The sequence below is a fragment of the Poecilia reticulata genome, linkage group LG15 (genome assembly GCF_000633615.1).
Source record: "Poecilia reticulata strain Guanapo linkage group LG15, Guppy_female_1.0+MT, whole genome shotgun sequence".
Taxonomy (NCBI): Eukaryota; Metazoa; Chordata; class Actinopteri; order Cyprinodontiformes; family Poeciliidae; genus Poecilia; species Poecilia reticulata.
The window spans coordinates 419,991-433,949 of NC_024345.1; the positions used below are offsets into that span (position 1 = coordinate 419,991).

General features: G+C 42.0%; 1 protein-coding gene across 1 annotated transcript in view; it reads left to right on the forward strand.

Moving 5' to 3' along the window:
- Positions 1-507: 507 nt before the first annotated feature.
- The window catches only part of exo1 (exonuclease 1), a 14,059-nt gene continuing 607 nt past the window's right edge, over positions 508-13,959 (forward strand). Inside the window, exons 1-13 of the mRNA XM_008428981.1 lie at positions 508-612; positions 1,042-1,230; positions 1,329-1,448; positions 1,744-1,867; positions 2,100-2,237; positions 4,125-4,337; positions 5,309-5,496; positions 5,624-5,726; positions 5,815-6,028; positions 8,238-8,433; positions 10,716-11,238; positions 12,285-12,377; positions 12,966-13,162. Of these exons, the coding sequence (XP_008427203.1) occupies positions 1,070-1,230; positions 1,329-1,448; positions 1,744-1,867; positions 2,100-2,237; positions 4,125-4,337; positions 5,309-5,496; positions 5,624-5,726; positions 5,815-6,028; positions 8,238-8,433; positions 10,716-11,238; positions 12,285-12,377; positions 12,966-13,162 (2,270 nt within the window). The 5' untranslated portion in view covers positions 508-612; positions 1,042-1,069. The remainder of the gene's footprint in view (positions 613-1,041; positions 1,231-1,328; positions 1,449-1,743; positions 1,868-2,099; positions 2,238-4,124; positions 4,338-5,308; positions 5,497-5,623; positions 5,727-5,814; positions 6,029-8,237; positions 8,434-10,715; positions 11,239-12,284; positions 12,378-12,965; positions 13,163-13,959) is intronic.

A 13,959-nucleotide genomic window follows, 5' to 3' on the forward strand; every position in this document is an offset into this window, starting at 1 on the left:
TTCAGTAAACACCTTCCCACTAGTCCTTCATATTTTAGTCCAGTTTCTAATTCAGCTTCCAGAAAGCAGGTGAACCTGTGACAAAAATGTATTGGTTACATACCAACACATAATTAAAGCCTATAGAAAATTGATAACTATATGAGGAGAGCTGTGTTTTATTACCAATAATCTAATCTGTTTGCTTGTTTTGATCATTTCGGTCACTTCTTTGTATGTCAACAACTCAAGTATTTTGCGTTACATTTGACTATGAAAAGTGATTTATAGATAATATTTGATTGACTGATCGATAATGGAACACCGAAGAAGGCGAAGGTAGATCCGCTGAAAATCGGGTATCTGATCTTTGAGGCTGCGGACAAACATACTGAACGACAACAACGTCAATGTTGGGCGGCGGCACAACAGCGCGTGCGCGTGACGGTCAAGCTTCTTTTTCCACTTCCGTTACCTTTGTACTTTCTATTGGATGATTTTCAGTTTGACACGCCCACTTTGTCTTTGTAACAGCCAATTGTAGTAGCTGTTACTGACTCCGTCTTTTTACCGCTAAAACTAAAACTCGCTCCAGTTTTGCACTGTTGACCCGATCATATCTGCGTGTTTAAGGTAAGTCTGACTTCTAAAAAGGTTTTATTTAGGAATATTAATGCTTGGTGTCCTACTTAAACAACTGTTGTAACCGCTGCGCAATGTGTCGTCAAACTTTCAACCACAATCGAGTTCACTTCTAACCTGACAAATACTGCAAAATATTTGAGCTTCTGTGATTAGGTTGCTCCGCAGGTGTTTTCCAGACAGACAGTCACTTCTCTGACATATGCTTAGTGTTAGTTTGACCTCCAATTACTTTACTGTATAAGGAGATGGCGAGTAAAGCTAACCATTTTACCCTGAATCTGCGTTGTTGACTTCTAGTTCAAGATCATTTTCTCCATTATTTGCATCATGGACTACGCAACAGTGGTGTAGTTGGTAGTTATTACAGTGTGTTTGCCCTCTGGAAGAGTCTGACTGTGAATTCCTGCCTTCCCCCAGGTTTGTGATCAGTGTGGTGAAACTGAGAATGGGAATCTCTGGACTGTTGCAGTTCCTCAAAGATGCAGCAGAGCCCGTCAACGTTAAAAAATATAAAGGCCAGACAGTGGCTGTAGACACGTACTGCTGGCTTCATAAAGGAGCTTTTTCCTGTGCTGAGAAGCTGGCTAAAGGGGAACCGACTGATCAGTAAGCTCTTCTATCATTTTCAGGGAAACAACACATATTCAAACTACATGAAACGTACCATTGTACTATGTCTTCCCTCTTATTGTTTGTCTTTCTAGATATGTGTGGTACTGCATGAAGTTTGTGGATATGCTGTTGAATTTCTCAGTTAGACCCATCCTGGTGTTTGATGGACGCAATCTGCCTTCTAAACAGGAAGTGGAAAAGACTCGTAGAGAGTGAGTATTCACCCAAACTCAGCAGTAGTTTTCTGTACATTAAAAACACATTCTGACCAGGGCTGCAATATGCAATTGCAATATTGTTTAATTTCACAGTATCTGAGTTATGATTAATATACATGATCCCCGTTTCCTGTCATTCCATAATATCCCCAGTTCTCTCCTTTCAACCTCTAAAGTCTAAAGTCCTCTGTCTGCAGCAAGTGCAGTTAAACTCAACCCAACTGGCCAAAGCTGTTTTTTTTACAGCATTGCGTTCACTGACCATCCTGTTTACTCACGTGTCTTACAGGCGCAGAGAAGCCAACCTTCAAAAAGGACGACAGCTGCTGCGTGAAGGTAAACTGTCAGAGGCCAGAGACTGCTTCGGACGTTGTGTTAACATCACCCCCGCCATGGCTCATAACCTTATTAAGGTCTGACTTCTGTCTTGATGTGGCAAATAACATTTTTATTGCTTGCACCGGCAAAGTGAATGTGCAACCCAGATGACATAGAAATGAAGGATAGTCAACCCTGAACACATGAAATTGTTTCATAAAATTTTCTATTATTTCTATTATACACCTGACTCTTAGGTATTGCAGACTCTATGTCTTTGTACAGGAATGTAGATGTGCTTTAACATGAGATGCTTTCCTGGTCCAGGCTGCGAGGCAGAGGGGGGTGGACTGCATTGTGGCCCCTTATGAAGCCGATGCTCAGCTAGCCTATCTGACTAAAACTGGGTTCGCTCAGGCTGTCATCACTGAGGACTCTGACCTGTTGGCATTTGGCTGCAAAACTGTAAGTAGAACTTAAGCAATGAGTTCTTAACACTATGGGTGGGCAATATGGTCTTCAAGTTTTATCATGATACACAGAAGTATTTGCTCACCTATCCAAATTATCGGAATCAGGTGTTCCAAACACTTCCATGGCCACAGGCGTATAAAATGAAGCACCTGGGAATGCAGACTATTTCAACAAACATTTGTGAAAGAATGGCTCGCTCTCTGGAGCTCAGTGAATTCCAGCGTGGAACTGTGATAGGATGCAACAAATCCAGTCGTGAAATTTCCTCGCTCCTAAATATTCCACAGTCAACTGTCAGCTGTATTATAAGAAAATGGAAGTGTTTGGGAATGACAGCATCTCACGTAAACTGAAGGAACATGGTCAGCGGATGCTGAAGTGCATAATGTGAAGATGTCAGTCAGTACAGACTTCCAAACTTTATGTGGCAACAATAAATCAAAATTCTTATAAGAAATTTATCTTGATAAATGATGAAACATATTATAAATGCCCACCCCTTCTGTACACACTCAGCAACTAACACAGTAACTGGTGCACTTAATGTTTTAAGGCTTAAGATACATTAAGCTTTAAGTGAAATATTCTCACATTAAAGACTTGTTGGAGTCCTCTTAACAGCAGTCTGTCGATTTTTACTTTGGACTGTGCATGATGGCGATATGGAACTTGGTCCAGCCTGGGCTGTCACCCTTCTCGTTTTTGTATATTTACTTCTTATTTTGACTGTCTTCCATTTTAAGAAGTGGACGTTGATGGTAGGATGAAGATGGAGCAGGGGATGGATGGATGGATGGATGGATGGATGGATGGATGGCTGGATGGACAGGAGCCTCAGCTGTATCCAGGCAGGGCCTTGGTCTGTTTGACTAAGATTGTTCCCAGTTTACCAGTCCATCGACATTCTGTGACACGCAGTCACAGTCATACAGTTACGTGAAAAAAAGGAATAAATAGTTTGTCATCACTTTTATTGTTATCACATTACTACCACAAAATATTGTGATAAAACTTTAAGTCCATATTGTCCACCCCTATTACCTATTGGATGTCTTTCCTTGTCGTTGTTTTTTGTGACATAGTTAATGTAATAATTATACTTTTTTGATGAGGACTTGGCAAACCTTCATTCACGTTAAAGCGAAAACAAACAGTGTGTGTGGTCGACTTAAATTGCCAGTAATAATTTTGCCCTAATTAAACAAAGCCCCCACCTGCATCACCCGGCTGCGTGACCGCCCGAACACGCTTCATCCTTTAATAGCCAAGACCTCCATGCTCTGCTCAGGCACAGGCCAGAGGAAGAGCTGAGTTTTCAACAGGAGTTTAAATGATTGTGGTCTGAGCACTGCAGACATGTAGAGGTGAGTTAGTCCATGATACTGGAATCGCTGCAGCTCTGTAGAAACGTTTTCTCGCTGTCGTCTCTGTAGCTATGCGTTCTGTTTATGATTGTGTCTCTAGCATCAGTATAAATAGCACTTCCTCTGTCCCAGAGGCCCTTGTTCCATCACCACAGATTTCTCCGCTGTACTATTTTTGCCTCATGAAAGCAACAGAATCAGATTCATCTGTCAACTTGGAAAGAGTAAGATGTGTAAGTCTGCCACCAGATATTCTGATAGGAGAAATATGCTAATAAATGTTAATACTGATGTATAAAACTAAGCTGTACATTTTTACACTTTGGAAAGATTGTCAGTGGCTGAAGAAAGCTTTTTGTGTTGAACGACTGCTTGATATTTTCCAGTAAAGGCAATTTCCTTGTATCATTTGTAATTTGATGGATGAGAATATTCTAAAATCCGCTGCCTGGCATTAGCTGCCTGGCAGGAACAACGGCTGACCAACTTTGTCTTCTCCCCTAATATTTTGTAGGTGATTCTCAAAATGGACAAGCAGGGCAACGGAATAGAGATAGATCAGAAGAACTTGGGCCGCTGTCGCTCCCTGGGGGACGTTTTCACCGAGGAGAAGTTTCGCCATATGTGCATCCTCGCTGGCTGTGATTACCTGCCCTCCCTGCATGGAATCGGCCTCGGAAAGGCCTGCAAGCTGCTCCGGCTTGCCAAAGACCCTGACATTCTGAAGGTGTGTGCACAAGCTGATAACTTCTTTTATGTTTCTCACGGTTCTAGAAACTGGGTAAAACTGGAAACTTTTGTAAATGTAAAATGTGGTAATTAGGGATGAGGTGATTACCATTTTAATGATTACTATGACTCTCCTACAGTTCGTAAAAGTGTTTCAGAAACCCCAAATTCAAAAATCTGAACTTGGTATTAATTATAGACAATAATGAATTTTTAGATGCAGTTTGTCAAGCTGGTTGGTGATTATTGTTCCAATACAATCTTAAACCCTGATGGTTTTTAGACTTGACTACAGTTAACTATAAATCTCAGTCTTAGGTGATATAAGTATGTGTTAAAATACCAAGAACATCTGTTGACTCACTTTATTCATTAATTTAATGAAATGTGTCGCAAGACTGCAGGAAGAATCTAGCCAGGTTTGTGTGCTACATATCTACACATCTGCCTGGTATATTATCCACTTATTTTATCCAGATTTTCCCCATCTGAAAGCACATGTAGCTTTTCTAGCTTAATCTTCAGTTTCACAAGATGTTAAAGTAGACACTAACCAAAAGTCCAACAAGAAAAAGAACAGTTTTCCCCAAGTTCCCACTTCTCCGTCTTTAAATCCAGCAGAAATAAATAAGTAAGTGTAAGTAGTGAATTTTGTTTCATTGTGATTTTTGTTATGAATCATTTTCATAGCAAGAAATAAACATGATAGGAAAGTGGGGGGGAGGGGGAGATCTTCTTCTGATCCATCCAACCACAAGATGGCAAATCATAACGGGGACTTTTGTGTTGTTTTGAACCATAATCTTTTGGCGTGTCATCGTAAGTTATCAAGCAGACGAGATAGCTGTTTGTTTGTGGAGTAATGAATGCAAAAAAAAGATGCAGGAAGCAGCAGCAAAACTGAAGCCTACAATCTAAATGAATGATTTCTGGAGTAGATTTGAGTGCGAGTTCTTCTCTTCCTACCAGGTGATCAGAAAGATGGGCCAGTACCTGAAAATGAACGTGGTCGTTCCTGAGCACTACGTTGAAGGATTCGTCAGAGCCAATAACACTTTCCTCTACCAGCTGGTGTTTGATCCTGGCATGAGGAAGGTGGTGCCCCTTAATCCTTACCCTCAACACATCGACCCAGCCTCCCTCAACTACGCTGGAACGTACCCTTTAGTCCTACATCGCACCTCGAAACGTTTCCCCTTTAGTTTCGTCTGGATATATAAGCCATTTTAACTTTCTTCTTCTTTTTGTTGGATAGTATTTATTCCTTAATGACAATGAATTCAGAAATCTAGGAGATGACAAAGGCTTGGATATGGCCTTGGGAAACGTTGACATCAACACCATGGAGAGGATGGATGACTTCAGTCCAGACAGCCCCCGTCCACCGGTAGCTTTCCTACAGCGAATGATTGTCCCAGTGCAAAAAAAAAACTAAATCCTCACATTTAATTTTGCTTTGGGAAATATCTTTCTAGGTGTGCAAAGCTCGCAGCAACAGCTGGAGCAGCTGCCCGGCTGTGGCAGGACTCAGCATCTGGAGCAAGAGCTTCACGCCAGGTTCTGCTGCTCCTCCCTGCCCTGACGTTTCCACAGAGAAGCCACCCTCCACCAGGGGGCAGGAGAGAGTCATCAGCCTGGACCACCTGAGACTGCAACACAGAGAGCAGCCGCTGAAGAGGCTGAGAGAAGGTAAGCTGGTCCGTACCTGCGCTGTATGGTCTCATTGTGCTGAGTCGGGGAGAAAATGGTCTGGCATACACACTGAGCTGCTGGAAGATAGACCAAATTAATCATCTAGCTGTGCATAAATAAGAGTTATTGTGGTAAGAAGTGTACAGTGCTGCAGGGTAGGCAGCATGGAGCACCCCGTGTTGCAGCAGGACACATGGCATGCCCCCCAGACCTGAGAATCTGAGGCCAAAGGATTAGGCTCCGCCCCATGAAACTGCTAGAGCCCCCAGCAGTGGGACCCACTGCTACATGGATGGGCCAAGAACATGGCCGCTGTTAAAGTTCAGCTCTGTACTGAGATTTATAATGCAATAGAGATGGGTGGGGCTAAATATTTGTCTTCACCTAGAGGGTTATAATACAACAAGGATAGACCTAATTAATTGTTTGACGCCACCCTAAAGCTTCTAATGGAGAGCGGCTTGGTAAATGTTTGGCTTCACCCTTAAATGCATCTTGCAGTAAGGGTGGGGCAGGTCAAATAATGAAGGGGGGTGGGCTGGAGTCAGATGTTTAAGATGGAATGTCAGGATTTTGTATTTGGCTCAGTCAGAGTATTATGATGCGATAGAGACGGACTGGGGGGGTTTAATGCCCCACAAATGTGAAATGGTTGAAGGATGGTGAGGTTGAAATATTTCAGTCAAATGTATGGTGCTGTAGAGACAGGTGGAGTGAAGGATTGTAGAATTTAATGTTTGAAATGAAAATCCACTGGGGGTGTCAAATGTTTAATTATACCTTTAAGTGTATAATTGAGAAAATCCGGTTGGGTTTGAAAATTCATAAAGGAGCGGGGACAAGATTGACTCCACTGGGGCCGGATGTTGCCAAATTTGTCTCAGCCCTGAAATGCATAAAGTAGTAAGAATGGGTGGAGTCAAAGACTCACTTATAGGTGGAATTAAGGTTGAGTAGGGATGGGAGAGTTCAAAGGCTCTGGCAGGAATGCAGTCAGGTTTGAAGAGCATGAGGCCACACAGCAGACTAACAACCCAAATCCAATGTTGGTTTTACCCAGATGTGACCCATATTCAACTTCTTCATGGTGGTCTGAAGGGCCCTATTCTGATCTTTTTAATCACACCAAAATATCTGACTTTGGCCACTTCCATATCTAAATTGAATACGAAGTGCGTCTGCAGTCTGAACGGTCATGTCACATTGTATGACTTTTACATCATAAATCTGCATCAGAAGACGCTAGACGTGGTAAATCTGGACGTAAGCGTTGATGTGGGGTCACTTCATTCTTCTGTGATGCGGGCGGCTTTGGGGTTGTAAACCGTTCACATACAAGTCTGTCAGAAGTCGCCTTTAATTAGTGGAGTGAATGGCTATGCCGGAAAAAAACCCCAAAAAAACTCCTAAATTGACCTGCTGTGTGAACGTAGCCTCAGACACAGAAAGTGGAACGTTTGCCTCCGTCCTGAAACAATTAAAATTTTTGGTGATCAGTGGGGTCAAACGCTCAGAGGTGGGGCTTTGTTGGGCTCCGCCCACAACAACATAATACGCGGGGAAGCGGGTTGCTAGGGGTGAAATGAAGCTCATTATGCAACAGGAGGCAGCGAGCTCAAACGTCTGACTCAAATGTCTGACTGGGTTGAAGTTCAGTGTTTTGACTCCACCTTAAAGCATATAATGTAGTTCGGATGGGTGGGGTCACGTGTTTACCTCTACATGAAAAACGCAGTGGAGATGACTTTATTGAACTCAGATGTTTTTAAGTTACCTGAAGTGAAACGGCGCAGTAGGATGTTTGACACATGAAGTCCACCAGGATCAGGTGCTGCATCCACCGTAAAGAACAAAGCTGGAGATGGAGTCAAAGACTCAGTCAAGATGGGGTTAAATTTGGCTCTGCCCTGATTGCATAATATACTGGGATGGGTGTTGATGGATGCTCTTCACTTTGGAATGAAACATTTTATTGCTATTTATCTTTAAAAATAAAATATATATTTCATAATAATCGAAGCATAATATATATTTTATGCAAAACTAGAACTCTGTAGTTGGTCTGCCCTTGTCGTGATTTTCATTACAGTCCGTTTAATAAATAAATAATCCAAATATAAAAGAAAAGATGAATAAATAAACACATGTTTGTTATTTGCAGGACTCTAGTCTATACAAATGTATCTTTTTTTTGTCTCCTTGTAAGATTCTTGTGTATCGGATCAAGAAGTATTGCAGCAGTATTCCAGTTCAGGGCTGAAACGCTCCAAGTTAGAGCAGCGACAAGACAAGCCGGCCTCCAGCAGCCAGCCTCGACCGCGGAACTGCTTCGCCTTCATCACCCTGCTGCAGCGGAGAAACCACGAGTCCCAGGACGAAGGCAGGCAGGCCACCCACAGCAGGTGATGTCACTGTTAAACCACGTCATCTAACTGGCTGTACGCTGTACGAATCTTAATGCAGATGACTCTTCAGTTCTCTGAATCATTACAGACGATTTTTTTTGTTTGTTTTTAACTAGAATACTCTGATATGTCTTTTAAAACTTCTCCGAAGAAGATCTTCAGCCATGACTCTCAGTATCCTCTGGCACCAGCCGTCACAGGCGCATGCAGTGAGGTCCAGTTATGTTCACACACCGACACTAGTTTTTTTGTTTTTACTGAAACACTTTCCAACTATAGTTATTTGATGGACACAACATGCAAACTTTCAGCTTTCATTTGATGGTATTCCAGTCAAACTGGATGAAGGGATTAGGAGTGTCAGCTCCTTGTGCTGTCTTCCTTCTTAAAAGGACAAAACGTAAATGGACAATTGACTCAAAGGCTGTTTCTAGATGTGGGAAATCTGTTCATTTAGATACAGATTTTTGCTGTAAACGGATGACATGCAGTCAAAGGAGCTCTCCATGCAGATGAAACAAGCTGACAGAAAAATCTCAGAGAAAAACAAACCAAAAAATCCCAAACGGTTCAGCGAGAAGGAATTAAAATTAAATGAGCTTTGAAGCATTAAACCATTTTACTTGCTTGTTTTAGCAACTGTATAGATGATCTCTATAATCTATAAATTGTGTAATTTGAAATTTGATTTACTTGTGTTTTATTTCATTTTGCTCACTTGAAGGATTTTAAATGCTTGCCATGAATGTACAAGCATGACTTCACATTTTTTCCAAGGACCAGGTATGATTTCAAACGCTTGTCATTTGTAATGATCAGTGACCCCAAAAAATAAATGTGGGTGAGCCTCAACTGGCTCCTCTTGACATGAAGAAGCAGCGGCTCTACTCTGAGTCTACTCTGAGCTTCTCACCTTATTTCTGAGGAAGAGCCCAGACACCCTATGGGGAAAACTCATTTCGGCCGCTTGTATCCGTGACCTCATTCCTTCGGTCATGCCCCAAAGATCGTGACCATAGATGAGGGTAGGAACGTAGATCGACCAGTAAATCGAGAGCTTTGCTTTTTGACTCGTCTCTCTTCACCACAACAGACTGGCTTCTCTGCAGACGCTGCGCCAATCTGTTTACCAATCTCCTGCTTCATTTGTCCCTCATTCATGAACAAGATCCCGACTTAAACTCCTCCACTCCACGCAGAGCGATTTGCCTTGGTTTTTATGTTGGTTAAACTGTGCTGTATGCAGCTAGACTACAGTTCATCTGATGCTGTAATCCTTTAGAGGTTTGTGAGAAAGAGCCCACATAATGAACTGCCAGCTGAAGCATTTCTCATTGTTTACCGGAAAATGTATCCATGTTTAGCGCTGCATGTGACACCATCAGTTGGTTGGCAGGCTACAAACAGAAAAACCACAATGTGTTCATGGAAATCCACACCCTTTTCTCACTGCTGCTCAGGTTTCTCACGTTGTTTATATTTCATCTAGGCTCCTTAATGACTTTCATGACAAACAAAACTCTCATTTTAATATCAATGTGTTCAGTTGCAGTTGAGCCCAAAATTATGTCTATCCCTGGTAGATTTTAGTTGAATGAAATCTCAACAATTACATTTGGGGTTGGAAGCAACAGCGTGCAACTTTACAAAAATATGTTCTTAAAATTGTCTCCGTGTTGTTGGAGTAAGTGTTTTCTCTGTAGAAAGAGCCAGTGAGACGGGTTCAGGCAACTGATAGACGGACTAATGACCCGTCCCAACTGTGTTTAGGTGCAGAAGAGACAAATAGTGCTGAATTCCCCCAGAGGAATGCTGCTGGTAGTCGGCAAACAAACCACATGGGGCTAAATTGATGGTGTTTGTTCATTAGTCTTTTTGACTGAATATGGATTGTTTTTTCATTAAAAGGACAGCTATGGTTTATGCTTAGTCAAACACTTCTTAATTGATTTTTTTTTTAAATCGTTTTAGAGAAAAATTAAGCATTTACACCCTTGTTGGTGTGTTTCCCTGTTTTGTTTATTTGTGCTCCAATAGCAGGTCACAGCTGACTGCAGACAGCCAGCATGTTTGGCCACAGTCTGTGTTCAATGACCTTTTGATAGATTTTCTTTCCTAATTCCTCCACAGGTTCAGCTCACTACTCAGACTATTTTTTTCTTTTTTGTTTTGTTTTACCAATTGTGGTTCCATTCACACATTTCCACCAATATATGTTTCAAGGCATGTTGTCCAAAGCCTGAATTCTCAGCGTAACCTCAGCGTATCCTCCTTTGCAGATTCTTCAGCAAATCAAGTTCAGTAATTACCGAGGGCAGCGAGGAATCCGCTGGGGAGCCGGAGCGGACGGTTGGGGACCCGTCTCAGGACCAGTCTTCACTCAGTGAAAGCGACGGTCCTGATGTTCCACCTGTAGAGACCCCCAGCCCTCCTACGTCCCCTGCCAAATCCCCCCCCACCTCATCCAGTGAGGGGCAGAAGCTGTTCCAGTGGTCAGGCTCCTCCGCCTCCTCCAGTGCTGGGCTCTGCAGAGCGGCGAAGACCCCCTCAGGCCTGCTCGCCCTGCAGCAGTTCCACTACAAGAGAGATACTTCCTCAGCTCTTCAGACAACTTGTCAGCTTTCCGCAGGCTCTTCTTCCCCTGAGAGAAAAACTGAGAACGAGGATCCTCCCGCAGACTCTCCTCCCGCAGACTCTCCTCCCTCCCAGGACAGTGCTTACTTTTCCCAGTCCCTGTCCACTTCCTTTCACAAAGAGGAAGTTGTCCCCTTCAGCTGCTCCTTCTCCTCCCAGGAGGAGACAGTAAGTTCCAGAATTTTCTACTGCCTTTACCAGTGTTAATAGCTCTGTTGGTAACTACTGTTTCATAAAGCATAAAGCACTGTGCAACTGTCAAATACTTTAGTCTGAAATGATTCCCAGAAAATGACCAACAAGAGAACATTCACTTTGTTTTCAAATAGGTTTGAACACAGTGTCTTCTTCTTCTTCTTGAACATTCTTGGTGGTTTTCAGTGACGGCTTCCAGTTTGAGTTTTCTCTATGTGAAAAGAAACATAGAGAAACCACCAGAGACGGTTTCAAATTCAGATTCTCATCATCCGATGCAGACCAAAGTAAAACGAACTTTGGTCTGCAGACGAACTGGGAGTTCGATTGGAGTCTCAATCGAACTCTCAGTTCTTGGTTTTGCTTTAGAGAAGCAGGGATTTGTTTGTGTTTCTGGATTTGTTTCAAGTAATATTTGTGCAGACTTTCACATTTCATCTTTCAACATTGCTTTTTTTTTCCCTCATTATGCAAGTTAATCAAAACTGGAGCGATTAACCAGTGTTGTGTCACTGACAATTAGTTAAATGTCTATTAGATGCCATTTTACAAGCAGCCTAAACAACTGGTTGAGTAAGTTGTTACCTAGCAACAACCTGTAGAGTAACTCATGCAGCAGCAGTGTCAGGTTTCGCCACCGTGTCTCATAAAAAAAAAATCAAATCAAATTTTAAAATGCAAAACGGTGTAGCGTGAAAACTGGATTAAATAGAAAAAGTCTGTTTGACAGTATTTTAGATATTTAAAATAAAAAAACCTAATCAATAGTTACTGATAATTATCAATATGACTGATATAAAACACTTATTTTGTCATTCTGTCCAGCCCTACGTTTAACGGATCAACCGAATCTTGATGCTGTTCATCTGCAGTGGTAGAAAAATAGTAACAACCTGGAAAGTCTTGATTTCCCAGCCTGTCTCACACACACTGGGCTGAAATGTAGACATTTTCTGGGAATCTCAGGTTCATGTTCTCATGGGTTTCCGTTTGTGTGTTTTTTGTTGTTTTTTTGTCAGGAGATGAATTCAAGCACTGATTCAGAACCAGTGACAGAAAGCCCTGCTTCCTTCACGGAGACCTGTAGGAAACCTGGCATGCTGGGGTCAAAGGTGGGTTTACACTTTTGTTTCATTTGTTTTTTTAAAGGGACAGTGCGTCACTGCAAGTATATTTATTTTTACTTTCAGTTTAGAGAGTTCTGTGTAAGTTTGTTGAAGTGAACAGCTGATTTAATGAACTATTCAGACCTTAGCAAATCCCTTATACAAGTAACAAGAATGTTATGAGATCTGGATTGGCAGTGTCTTAAATCATTACGGAACATATGATCAAGTAAACAGAATTTTTCAGAATGAACTATGAGAGAAGCTGCCAGACTTTACTGCATGTAGTAGTAGTGGGAACCCATCTGTCACAAGCTTCCTCACCTCGCTGTATATGTGGCCCTTCACTGAACGGGCATTCTTAGAAGTGGAAGTGGTGAACATGTGACCGGGTTTTGGGCCATCTGACAGAGTTGGTTCCTTTACAAAGAAATCTAAACTTGGACGGAAACTGTAGAGAACTAATGTGCTAATATTCTCTAAGCTGCTGCAGTTCATAGGAAATGTTGCCGTTTGTTGTTAAGGTTAGACTTGCCTGGTAAGTGTTTAGAATAGCCGGATCTTCTTTCTGTGACGTGAACATGCTGTGTTCAGGTCTCCGGACTGTCCAAGCCGAAATCCAGCATGCAGAAACAGGCGGTGAACATGTCGACGTTGGGTCCAGCCAGAGCCAGCGGTCTGAGGAAGAAGACTGCAGGTTCTGGGAAGAAATGTTCCTCAGCCAATAACGAGAACAACCCCGGAGTGCAGGCCACTATAAGCAGCCTCTGGAAGAACTTTAGCTATAAAAAGTAAGGGAATAATGGACATTTTGCAGTGAGGCAAGATGTTTTCCATTGTGATAATGTACATTTTCAGATGTCGTATTGAATACTTGACAGAATTCAAGGTTTCCCCCCAGAAAACTGGCTAAACCCTGTGGTTGGGTTGGGTCATTCATCCAGCGGTCCGTCGTGTTTTTGAGTTAAAACAATATTTAAAGTTGACAAGAAATTTGAAAATATCACTTGATAATTATGTGCTATTCAGAGATAGCACATAATTGAACACCAACTAAAAAGTCTTTAAAAAATGCTAACACTTTATAAAGACTTAAAAAAAAAGAAAAACAATGCTTTGCCTGGTGGGGACACAAGTAAAGCCTGGTGGCCCGCCAGGCTTATAATATACCGGGGGAAGCCCTGTAATTGGAATGTTGCCCCCTCCCTGTCACAGAGCAGCTGTATTGTTTTATTGAGATTAGATTACACACAGGTGGTCTCTATTTAGTCATTAGAAGTCATCAGACAACTTCTGAAGGCAATTTGTTGCTCTCAGAATAAGGGGATGAATACTTGTGCACACTGCACCTTTCGGTTTATTTGTAAAAATTGTTTTGAATTGTGTATCGTTTTCTTTCTACTTCACAATTGTGCACCACTTTACGTTGGTTTTTCACAGAAAATTACAATGAAATATGTTTGCGGTTGTAACGTGACAAAATATGAGAATGAAGCGAGTGTTGACATTAAAGGTGTTAACCCACCAGATCTCATACGTGTGTGTGTGTGTGTGTGTGTGTGTGTGCGTGTGTGTGTGTGTGTGTGTG